The sequence below is a fragment of the Phoca vitulina genome, unplaced genomic scaffold (assembly GCF_004348235.1).
Source record: "Phoca vitulina isolate PV1807 unplaced genomic scaffold, GSC_HSeal_1.0 scaffold52, whole genome shotgun sequence".
NCBI classification, from domain to species: Eukaryota; Metazoa; Chordata; class Mammalia; order Carnivora; family Phocidae; genus Phoca; species Phoca vitulina.
Window position 1 is genome coordinate 4,971,096 of NW_022589755.1, and position 12,311 is coordinate 4,983,406.

General features: G+C 41.0%; 1 protein-coding gene and 1 long non-coding RNA gene across 2 annotated transcripts in view; one reads left to right on the forward strand and one right to left on the reverse strand.

Annotated features, from left to right (window-relative positions):
* The first annotated feature begins 693 nt into the window (after positions 1-693).
* LOC116622202 (zinc finger protein 84-like) lies at positions 694-10,652 on the forward strand. The gene is given in 6 exon segments (XM_032388469.1): positions 694-957; positions 2,920-3,103; positions 7,010-7,136; positions 7,433-7,525; positions 8,349-9,986; positions 9,989-10,652. Coding segments are annotated over 5 exon segments (1,926 nt in total). The 5' UTR covers positions 694-957; positions 2,920-3,088; the 3' UTR covers positions 10,042-10,652.
* Positions 7,037-12,311, reverse strand: part of LOC116622221 — a 34,755-nt gene continuing 29,480 nt past the window's right edge. Inside the window, exon 3 of the long non-coding RNA XR_004297543.1 lies at positions 7,037-7,087. This is a non-coding gene — a long non-coding RNA (uncharacterized LOC116622221). The remainder of the gene's footprint in view (positions 7,088-12,311) is intronic.

Below are 12,311 nucleotides of genomic sequence, written 5' to 3' on the forward strand. Positions count from 1 at the left end.
AAATACTGTTCATTCTCTTTGACTCAATTCCAATTTTAATAATTACTTCACTAGAAATTATATGTGAAAACATCTGAGCTGAGATAAAAACCTTTTAAGAAATTTCTACCAACAATTTCTAGTCTTCTATCCCCCACATTTCTCCACCCTCCACCTTGGTGATGAGCACAGCCCCTCCCTCACTACTAGCTCTACTTACCCACGAGCCCTCTCACCTTTCACCCTGGAGATGTCACCTAACCACCACCACCAGTCCTGGCAAGAAGAGATCTTTTCCCTAAACTGAATTAGTTTACTCTGTGCCCACAGTGAGGCCTACTGCCTTTGTCGTACTACTCTGGCTTCTCGAAACCCTACGCCGTTCTCTATAAGCATTTCCTAAGGTTGCTCCAATGGTTTCCACTCCTTAAAGGACACTCCCCTTTCCTGTACGGACAAGTGCACCTATTTCAAGATGGCCGCGCCGCTGTAAAGTTTTGCTGCTTGGCACGCACCAGCCCGCAAAGCGGAGGCGACGGCCGCTGGGCTTGGTGCGCCTTCGGCAGCCATAGAGACGGGAGCATGCGCATTGCCCTTTGTGGCGCTCACAACTGACGTAAGGCGGACTAGTACTATTCTCTCGGGCCGAAAAATGAGTTGTACGACCGGTCTTCCAATATGGCGGCTCCCACATAAATTGGCCAACAGGGCGCCGCCATACTCTCTCACAGTGTCTTTGTCTGAAAGACCGAAAGCTGAACGGAGTCTTCGTCAGTGGAAGGACGCCCCCGGGGTGGTGGTTTGGCAGCCTGTAGACTCGGATGCCACAGACGTTAAACTTGACTTTGTGAGGTGGAACAGTCGCGTCTGAAGCCGAAGTGATGGGCCGTGGCTCTTTCCACCCACCCAGCTGGTGCGCGAAGGCTCTATTAAGGGGTCTCAGTTTCGCGTTCTGGGAGCGGAATAAGGTTGAGCGAGGTTTGTGGAGATTTGGAGTTAATGGTAGGGGAGGCTTGGGTTGTCCGTGAGAGAAACAAGCCGTTGTGGGGTGGGAGATGCATTCTATGATTTGAGGGAGCGGGGTAGTAGGAAGTGGTGCAGGCCTGGGGATGGTCCGGGATTGGAGTGGCCTGGAGAAAGGTGTTAGAGCTTGGGGTATTGCTTTGTAGGGGAGGTCAGTGACTGGGGCGATCTTGGAGGCGAATCAGTGATTGGCGTTACCTAGACAGTGGGTCAGTGATTTGGATGCGCTTGGGATAGGTCAGTGATTGGGGCGTCTTTCAGGTAAGGTCACTGATTGAGGACGAATGATGGGAGGTCAGTGTTTGGGGTGTTCATGAAGGAAGTCAGGAATGGGGGTGTCTTTGAGGGTGTGTGAGTGCCTGAAAAGGAATCATGGGGAAGATTAGTACTTAGGACGGCCTTGAGGGGCATGTCAGCAATTGGACCATCCTTGGAAAAAGGTCAGTGATTGAAGAATCCTTGGAGCATGTCACTCATCAGGACGTCCTTGGAGGGTTTACTAATGCCAGTGTCCATGGTGGGAATATGCATGGTGTTGGGAGGGTGGGGGTTCAGTGATTGAGACATCTTTGGTAGATAGTTTAGTGCTTTTTTTTTTTTTTAAGATTTTATTATTTATTTGAGAGCAAAAGTGAGAGAGATCACACACACACGGAGAGGTAGAAGCAGGTTCCTCGGCTGAGCGGAGAGCCCAACTTGGGGCTCGATCCCAGGACCCAGGGATCATGACTCCAGCCGAAGGCAGACACTTAACCCGACTGAGCCACCCAGGTGCCCCTAGTTTAGTGCTTTTGATGTCCTTTGCTTAAGTCGGTGTTTGGGATGTACTTGGGGGGAGGGTCAGTGATTGAGTGATCTTTGGGGGTGGTCAGTGAATGGGGTGGCTTCTGGGGAGTTTAGTGCTTGGGGCAGCTTCGTTTCTTATCTTTGAGGGTCCCCACCAATGGTTATTTCATTTTTTATTTTCTGGTACATATAAAAGCAGCCTTTTTTTTTTTTTTTTAATCTTCTCTTTCCTTTCTTTACTGAACTCTTATTTCTAATGTAATTACTAATTGATTCTTGTAGGTTTTCCAGGTAAGCAGTTAGAACACCTGCAGGTAAGTTTAACTCAGAGGAAAGAATATGGATTTTGAATTTGGGCAGACCTAAGGTTTTTATCCATATTCTGTCACTTTACTATGTGAACTTGAGCAAGTTTCTCAACCTCTCTGAGACTCTTTTCCATTTGTTAAACAAAACAAAACAAAAAATAAACTGTGCTAACTACTCATACAGTTAAAGATCACACAGTAGATACCCAAGACAGGTTAGCAGCAGTATACCAGTATTTATACCTGTTTCTCTGGATTTTTTAGGTTTTTAAAAATTTCTCACTGGACTTTTCCCCCCCTATTTCTTAGTAATGGTCTTTCTCTAAGAGCAGCTTTAGTTTTGAGTAGTTTTGGTAAAATTACATAATTTAATGATGACAGGTTTGTTTGTATTTCTTTATTATAAAATAATTATGTTTATTGAAAAATAAGTCATCAGGTAATACATATTACTTACTTTCTTTTTTTTTTTTAAAGATTTTATTTATTTGACAGAGAGAGACACAGCGAGAAAGGGAACACAAGCAGGGGGAGTGGGAGAGGGAGAAGCAGGCTTCCAGTGGAGCAGGGAGCCTGATGCGGGTCTTGATCCCAGGACCCTGGGATCATGACCTGAGCCGAAGGCAGACACTTAACAACTGAGCCACCCAGGCGCCCCACTTTCTTTCTTTAGACTATCATATTAACCTACCACCTAAAGAAAACATATATTTTAGATATATATATTTGTGTATATCTAAAATACATATACACATACGAATAAGGACTCAAACAACTCAGAAAAATCTGTTAGACTCACACTTACAATTTCTGTAATCCCCAGGTCCTGGCTTCCTGGGATAAAATAGTTCCTATGAGGGAAGGAAGTGAAGATACGAAGATCAACACTGCATCCTTGACCAGAGACCTTGAACTAGAGCTTCAGAATAGAGCCCAGAATCAACAACAGAGCAGATATTAGACTTTCTGATGGTATATAAGGGCTCCAGAAAATGTCCAAGTCCCAAGTGAGTTTATTTATATATTTATTTTCCATTAGGCCTTCCCGTGGATTTGAGGAGGCTTAATAATACATGTATTAAAAGAATATGTTTATTCATATTTATGAGGACTACTCTATACCAGATACAGCATGAAGAGATAAATGTCAGAATTTGGGAAAAAGTTAAACAAAGGATCAACTTCACAGCCAGGTTGCTACGAGAATATGTAAATCGTATGTTTATACAAATTATTATTATTATTCTTTAAAGATTTTATTTATTTATTTGAGAGAGACAGAGATAGCGAGAGAGAGCATAAGCGGGGAGGAGAGGGAGAAGCAGGCTCTCCACTGAGCAGGGAGCCTGACGTGGGGCTCAATCCCAGGACCCCAGGACCATGACCCAAGCCAAAGGCAGACGCCCAACTGACTCAGCCACCCAGGTGCCCCATTATACAAGTTATTTTAAGTTAGAACATAGATTATAACCCAGAAAGTTCTAAACAGTTTATAAAACCGAGCTACAAACTTGTCTTTAGTATTCCCCGTCCCACTTATCCATTGCTGCATATCAAGTCACCCTGAAACCTGGTGGTATGCATTTATTTTTAATCCATTCTCATGGATTCAGTGGGTCAGGAAGTAAGACAGGGCCCATGGTGGTGTCTTACATGTTTGTAGGTTCCCAAGACCACTCTCAGGTTCAGTGATTTGCTAGAACTCAGAGTACTCAGAAACATTGTTATGCTCACAATTATAGTTTATTACAGCAAAAGCAAAAAGGTACAAAAGGCCTGAACCAGGAGACACCAGGCAGAAGCTTCCACTTGTTCTGAGTGGAGTCATGTAGACAGTGTTAGATTTTCCCAGCAATGACTTGTAACAGCACATTTTGAATACTGCTAATCAGGGAAGCTCACTCAAGCCTTCATTTCCAGGGTTTTTATTTGGGTTGGACACATAGGCAACGCTGACTACACGAATGGCTGACTTTAGTGTCCAGCCCTTTCAGAAGTTAAGCTGCCGTGGTACCCAAATCTTCCACCATAAACAACATTGATGGTATGAATTATCTGGTGTAGCCCAAGGCTCTCAGGTAAAGATATTTCTAGGACTTAGAGGTTGCTTCCTATGTATGAACAGGTAAGCACCAAACCTTTCTTTGGCATGTGCAGGGTGTGGACAAGCCAGATTGCTGTGTTAATCCTTTATTGCACAGTTTGTCTCCACACCGTGATGTCTGAAACCTCAGCTGGGAAGAATCAAAGGTTGGGGACTGGAATCATCTGAAGGCTTTTTCATTCCTATATCTGTTTTCCAGGATGACATGACTCAAAAACTAGACAGCTGAGGCTCTTGACTGGAGTATTTATGCATGGCCTCCCTTTGTGGCTTGGGCTTCTCACAGCATGATGCTAGATTCTAAGAGAACCGGACTGAAACTGCATGGCCTTTTCTGCTTTAGCTTCAGAAGTTATGCATCATCACTTCTGCTGCATTGTCTTTGTTACAAGGAAGTCCCTAAGACAAACTAGATTCAAGGGGAGGGGAACAGGCTCTACCTCTTGATGGGAGAGTGACAAAGTCACATTGCAGAAGGTTTGGAATGGGACATACTATTGTGGTGATCCTTGGGAAATACAATCTCCCACATGGCCAGCAATAAAAAATCGTTGGCGATTTGCCTTAAGGAGAAAGCTCCTCTAGAAAAGTAGATCGTTCCTGTCACGTAAGTAGGAAGAAATGTCTTTGATAGGTCATTAGTGAGATTGTTTAGTGCTCAGTTCCCTCTATAGCAAACCACCAATAAAGTGGTATGTTCCCTGTGGTTATTTCTCAGCCATCCTCAGAAAAGCCAGTGGTGTTATATCAAAGCCAAACTCAAAGATCAGAGTGCTTCAGGGTTTCAAAACGGTGTAGCTCAAGTCCATAGGCTCCTGGAGGTCTGACTTTATCCAGGGATAACATCCAGATTATCAAGAAAAATGGATGGATTCTAAGACCATTATTTGGTCTTCCACAAACAGCCCTCAAAATTTAGTTTTTTCTTTAAATCAATGGTTCTCAATTTGGGATGATTTTATCTGCCCAAGGGACATTAGACAATCTCCAGAGACATTTTTTATTATCATAACTGCTAATAGGATCTAGTAAATAGAGGCCAGGGATGCTGCTAAACACCCTACAACACACAGTACAGGCCTCCACCGCAAAAAGTTATTCAGCCCAGAATGTCAGTAGGGTTGAGGTTGAGGAACCCCAATTTATATTAATTAGCAAACATTTCCAAGTTATATCTATTAGCAAAGTTTTAAAATGTGTCCTTCATAATCTCAGTTCATGATCCATTTCTTCTATTTTAAAAATATTCCAAAAAAAATTAAAAAATAAAAATAAAAAATGTTAAAAATCCAATTAATTAGTAAAGCTTAAAATATTCTCAGTGTCAAAGTTTCAAATAGTACAGAAGTTTCTAGAGCTAAACACTTAAGTTCCCCATTAATCCTTTTTCACCATCCGCAAGATAAACTATATAAAAAACATAGGTGTTTTGACTTCCCCTGTCAGCATTTACATATGTAACTATGAATTTGTATATATTTGAGTTGGGGGTCCTTGGCCCACCCTCAGGTTCAATGATTCTCTAAAAGAACTCAAAAGGACTCAAAAAAAGCTCTTATGGTTATGAATTATTATAGTGAAAAGATATAGGCTAAAATCAATAGAGGCAAAAGACACAGAGTAGAGTCCAGGAGAGACTAGGCACCAGCTTCCAGTTGTCCTCGCCAGTGGAGTGGCTTGAATAGCATTTAATTCTTCCAGCAATGATATGTAACAACAGGTGGGAAGTGTTGCCATCCAGGGAAGTTCACGTGCCCCTAGGTATCTAGGATTTATTGGAAGTCAGTCAACACAGGCATTCAGCATACATGACTGACCTCAGCTACTCAGTCTCCAGCCCCTCAAAATTCAAACTGATAGAGCATAGTCTAGGCCTCAGGAATGTGAAAGCACCTGTAGCGTGCTGGATATTACAGTGGTTCAGAGCTTATCTCCCAGGACCAAGTCAAGGGCTGGTTCTCCTGAAGACCGGCCTTTCCTTGGAGTGTGCAGGGCTTGGGCAACCCAGGCCTGCTGAGTCAACCCTTTACCACACAGAACCTAATATCCATTGTCATAATTTAGGTTACAGTTTATGTACTTTTCTGTAACTTACTAAATGCACTTAACCCAGTACCTTGGAAGTCTATACCTATCAACATTTAAGTAACAAAAATAATAAGTGAAAAATTTTTTGAGGGCTTATAGTGTGCTCTACCTGCTCTAAATTCAGTCATTTGATTTCACAACTTAGGAAGAAATGTATTTGCAGTGTTTTAAATGCTCATGGTTTTTCATTGTGCTGTCATTCATGTTACTTCTTTCTTGAATTCCATTCACCTCTCTCCTCCCCTCTCTGAAGTTCAACCTTTGTAATTTTTCTCCTCCCCATTGGTGCCCACATGGTATATATTTCTTTCTTGCCCTATGTAAATGTATTGTACTCTCGTGCACTTACATTCCTCTCTCTGCAAGCTAGTATGCTCCTTCAGGGTAGGAGAGAGTCTTATATAAAAAGGAGTATCTAGTGCAGTGTCTGACTATAGGAGCTTTCACATAGATTGTAGATGGTTCCTAGATTAAAGGATTTCAGGATGTCCTATTTCTCTTTTGTGAAAGAGTAAACATATACATCAATGAATGATTGGAAGCACAAAGACAGGATATTCTAAATAAAAAATTAGTTTTTCCTACAAAGTATAATGCAACGCTAGTTATACAGAAAGCAGTCAAATGACTTACCGTAAGAAAAAGTATTATATTATACTTATCTTCGTAGTATTGACCAACGATAATCCCTTTAGAAATGAATAGGAATGTTCTATTTCAGGGGTCACTGTCATTCAAGGATGTGGCTGTGGTTTTCACGTGGGAGGAGTGGCAGCTACTGGACCCCGTTCAGAAGAACCTGTATCAAGATGTGATGATGGAAAATTACAGCAACCTAGTATCAGTGGGTAAGCAGAGCTTTCCCAGGGTAATGTAGGCAATCAATTTCCTTTCCTTTCTCAGTGATGAAATGTGTGGAGCCTTACAAGTACCTTACTTGTTTGAACTTGAGTCTCATACATCATAGATTTTAGTACCTTCTGGCCTCTAACAGAGTGCTTTTCTTTCACTCCCAAAGTAAAAGGCCTTTATTTGGCTAAGATCCAAGTTGTTCAGGCCTTTCAATATAACCTTCCCCATTTTTCAGAGGCCTTGTAGCCAAAGTATTTGTGTCCATGGATCCGCTATAACTTTCCTTGAGTAGGGTATCAAGTTACCAAAGCAGATGCATTCTACCAGTTGGAACATGGAACACCATGGATAACAGAGGAAGAAATCCAGAGTCAGATTCATCCAGGTGAGTGAAAAACCAACCCTGTGGCATAAGTGGAAGTAAATTCCTATTTGGTCAGAAACAGGGAGGCACCTATTGTTTGGAGAAATCTTGAAGTTTTTAAGCTCCGAATGTGACAGCACGGGGGACATAAGTTCCCACATACATCAATACTGACTCCACTTTTTTTTTTTTTAAGTAGGGTCCATGCCCAGGGTGGAACCCAACACAGGGCTTGAATTCACGACCCTGAGATCAAGACCTGAGTTGAGATCAAGAGTTGGATGCTTAACCGACTGAGCCACCCAGGTGCCCCTTGACTGCACTTTTTAATCTCTCCATATTAGGATTCTTTTGCTTGGTTTTTAAAAGAATACATTTCTGGGGGTGCCTGGCTGGCTCATTTGGTAGAGTGTGTTCAGGGTTGTGAGTTCAAGCCCCATGTTGAGCATGGAGCCTACTTAAAAAAAAAAAAAGTTTTCAAAAAAATAAAAATAAAAGAATACATTTCCTCCTCTTATGTATTTGGATCAGATCCCACTCTAGTTCATCTTGGAACTTGTTCTCCTAATCTTTCTCCCTGGCATCCTCAGTTTACGTGCCTTCTCATCTCCATCCCCTTAATGCATGGTTATAGCCTTCTTTTCTAATATACTCAGCATTCATAAATTGTCCCTTGTCTCCACATTTTGTAGTTTATTCCATTTTTTTTCCCTCCTTCCACTTACAAATGTCTCAGACTTCCACTGTATACCCAGTCTCATTTCTTCTTCTCTGGTTGGCCTTTGCTATGGAATTCCATTCTTTCTATTTCATGGTCATTGTGGCTCATTGGTCTCCTTTCTAGAAGACACCTGGCAAGTTGATTGTCATACAGACGGGCACCAAGAAAATCAAGGCAACCTTGAAACTATGGAGAGTCACCACAAAAATAATGCATTTAGAAAAATATTATCTCTAAGCCTAAACTTTGATGTCCCTTTAGCACAAAGATCCCATACATTTGACATACTTGGGAAACATTTGAAACCTAATGTAGAGTACATTATTCAGAATAAAAGCTATGCAAGAAACAAAGTTGAATTTAATGGATATGATGAATTACTTCTTTATACTAAACGTGAGAAAATTCATACTGGAGAAAAATACAATGAATATAATGAACATTTAAAGGCTTCCAGCCATAAGTCACAGCTTATAAAACATTGGAAAACTCAAACAGGAGAGAAACAGCATAACTGCAGTGACTGCGGGAGAGCCTTTCCCCAGAAGTCAGACCTCATTAAGCATCAGCAAACACACACCGGAGAGAAACCCTGTGGTTGCAGTAGGTGTGAGAAAGCCTTCAGCCGGAAATCCCGTCTCATTTTACACCAGAGAACCCATACAGGAGTGAAACCTTATGGGTGCAATAAATGTGGGAAAGCTTTTACTGATAAGTCATGCCTTAATAAACACCAGAGAGCTCACACAGGAGAGAAACGGTTTGAATGTCATATATGTCAGAAAAGCTTCGGCGATAAGTCACAACTCACTTCACATCAAAGAACTCATACAGGAGAGAAGCCCTACAGATGTGGTGAGTGTGAGAAAAGCTTCAGCAACAAGTCACAGCTCATTATTCATCAGAGATCTCACACGGGAGAGAAACCCTATGGCTGTGATAAATGTGGGAAAACATTCCCCCTTAAGTTTAGCCTCATTTTACATCAAAAAACTCATACAGGGGAAAAACCTTATGGATGCAGTGAATGTGGAAAAGCCTTCATCCAGAGATCTGAGCTCATTAGACATCAGAGAACCCACACAGGAGAGAAACCCTATCATTGCAGCGAATGTGGAAAAGGCTTTAGTGTAAAGTCACTCCTCAATACTCACTGGAGAACTCATACAGGAGAGAAACCCTATGGGTGCAGTGAATGTGGAAAAACCTTCTCCATCAAGTTTAGTCTCATCCTTCACCAAAGAACACATACGGGTGAGAAACCTTATGAATGCAATCAGTGTCAGAAAGCTTTCACCCAAAAGTCACACCTCACTATTCATCAGAGGTCTCACACCGGAGAGAAACCTTATGAATGCAGTGAATGCCACAAAGCCTTCAGCCGGAAGTCCTATCTCCTTATTCATCAGAGAATTCACTCGGGAGAGAAACCTTATGAATGCCTCCAGTGTGGGAAAACTTTCTCTCACAAGTTTAGCCTTATTATTCATCAGAGAATCCATACAGGAGAGAAACCCTATGGATGCAGTGAATGTGGGAAAACTTTTCCTATCAAATTTAGCCTCGTTTTGCATCAGAAGACACATACAGGAGAGAAACCCCATGAATGCAGTGAATGTCAGAAATCTTTCGTCCAGAAGTCACATCTTATTATACATCAAAGAACTCACACAGGAGAGAAACCTTATGGATGCAGTGAGTGTTGGAAAACTTTCTCCCACAAATTCAGCCTCATTTTACATCAGAAAACTCATAGAGGAGAGAAATCATGAATGAAGTAAATATTCAGAAGTTGTCATTGAAAGTGAATAGCTGATTACACTAGAGTTTACATAGGAGTGAAACCTTAAGACTACAGATGTGGACACATTTTTTTTCCCCAGACTCACACATCATTGCTTATAAGAGGATGGTACTGGGTAGAATGCCACACAGGAGGAAATACCTTCCTCCATACATGTCAATTGAATGTAGCCAGAGAGAACGAATAGGAGGGAACATCTGTGTGTGTCTGTATTGATTGTGCGGATATTGTTGGCATGAAATCCAGCTACACTGGTATCAGAGAATTGACACTGATGAAAAAATTCTATACTTGAATGAATCTGAGGTATCATCTTTTATGGGTATCATTTTATGAGGGATGTCATTTCCTGTAATTGTGACATAATAAGTAGCATTATGGAACATTTTAAGTATGTAAATAAATACACTTGTCAGAAAACAAAGCAAATATATCAGAACTATGTGAGAATATGTGTTTTACATCTATTTTTATTAAAATGATTGTTCATAATTGGGAATTGCATGTGTTAGCATAGCAATTGTGACTCCCTAGTACACATACCTCAATGTACACAAAACTTGCCAATAGAATAATCTGCATTGAGGGGTGCCTGGGTGGCTCAGTCGTTAAGCGTCTGCCTTTGGCTCGGGTCATGATCCCGGGGTCCTGGGATTGAGCCCCTCATTGGGCTCCCTGCTCAGCGGGAAGCCTGCTTCTCCCTCTTCCACTCCGCCTGCTTTTGTTCCCTCTCTCACTGTCTCTCTCTGTCAAATAAATAAATAAATAAATAAAATCTTAAAAAAAGAATAATCTGCATTGAATCTTTATATCATTACAGTGCTACATAAGTTGTAATTGAACTACATGGTTCATTATTTTAGTAAGAAATCTTAATAAAATACTGAATATTTCCTCCCCTGCCACCCATTTCCTGGTATTCGTAAATGGGCCTGGAAGATTTTGAATGTTCCTTGACTAAAATGTTTTTTCATCGATTCCATGGTAAAATTCCCCCCCCACACACATAATTAACAATGAAGTTAGAATGCAGCATACAGTTGATGACTTGACAGATTTAAATGGAGAACTTAGTACAGAAAATAATGGTACATCACACAATCAAAGGTATCTTGGGTTAGATGAAATGCAGTAGAAGTATCTGTAATAAAGAATTTTATTTCTTCTAAACCAATCAGATAGTTAGGGTTTGAAGATAATGAGTTTTATACCCTTTGGAATTCTAGTTTGAGAGATCATCCTTGATATCAGAAGACAGAAATTAAATACTAGCTTTGGTCCTGGTACTGCTTGATTGGACAATGTAACTTGTTCCTATAGTCAAATGAAGTAGGCTTCTATTTCCCTTATACTGTACAAGGTATTGGCTGATCCGAAGGTAGTGAGTTATCTCAGTTGATTGTTCACAGTTACTGTACAAGGTATGCTTCCCTTTCAAAAAGCATAAGTGAAACTTCAGAGGTGTTTTTATGAATCCCTCTCTAGAATGTAGCTGGAAAGTCTCATAAATTATTTTTCTTAAGTGGGGATTAAACCCTAAGATACAATGAGCTTGGTTTTAATTTTACAAAAGCAGGTTTCCTTTTCAAGCACATTGGTTTACATTAAAATGGGGAAATTGCAACTATAGCAGTACCCAGTTTAAGGTGGTTGAATGTACTCAACACGACTCCAGACTTCTACTAACATGAGACTCCAATAAAGACAAAAGCTACAAGGTGTTCTGCAACATGCAGGTACAGATTCCAGGGACCTTTTTCAGTCACAGAACACCATTTGTCTCCAAATCACAAGCCACCAACATATATGTGAAGTATCTCAGTTTCACGGAAATCAAGGCCCAAGATTACTCACGAGTCTTTTATACTCACTAGTCACATAGCCAAAACCAGCCTTTGTAAAGAGGGGTAAATCATCCATCTCCATGTTTTCAATAAGCAATGTGGATTAGCTGGTATACCCCCACACTAAGCAGTACAATATAGCATGAGAGGGAAAAAACAAAAACAAAAACAGAAGGGCTAAGATTAATCCCAGGGACATTGACAGACTTTCTATCCCAAACCCAGGAACCAATAGTCTTACACATGGGAGTTTTGCAAGTCTTGGGGGTGTGAGGGATGATAGTGAAATGTCATCTACAATATGATGTAATGGTTGGCAAAATAAATACTACTGTTTTACTGTCTGCATTTCCAAAGGATTCGTTCAAGAATGACTGGAAACTCTCCATTGTCCTGAATGTAAAGCCTGGGAAGTTGATGAGAGCACTGCTCTTTTGA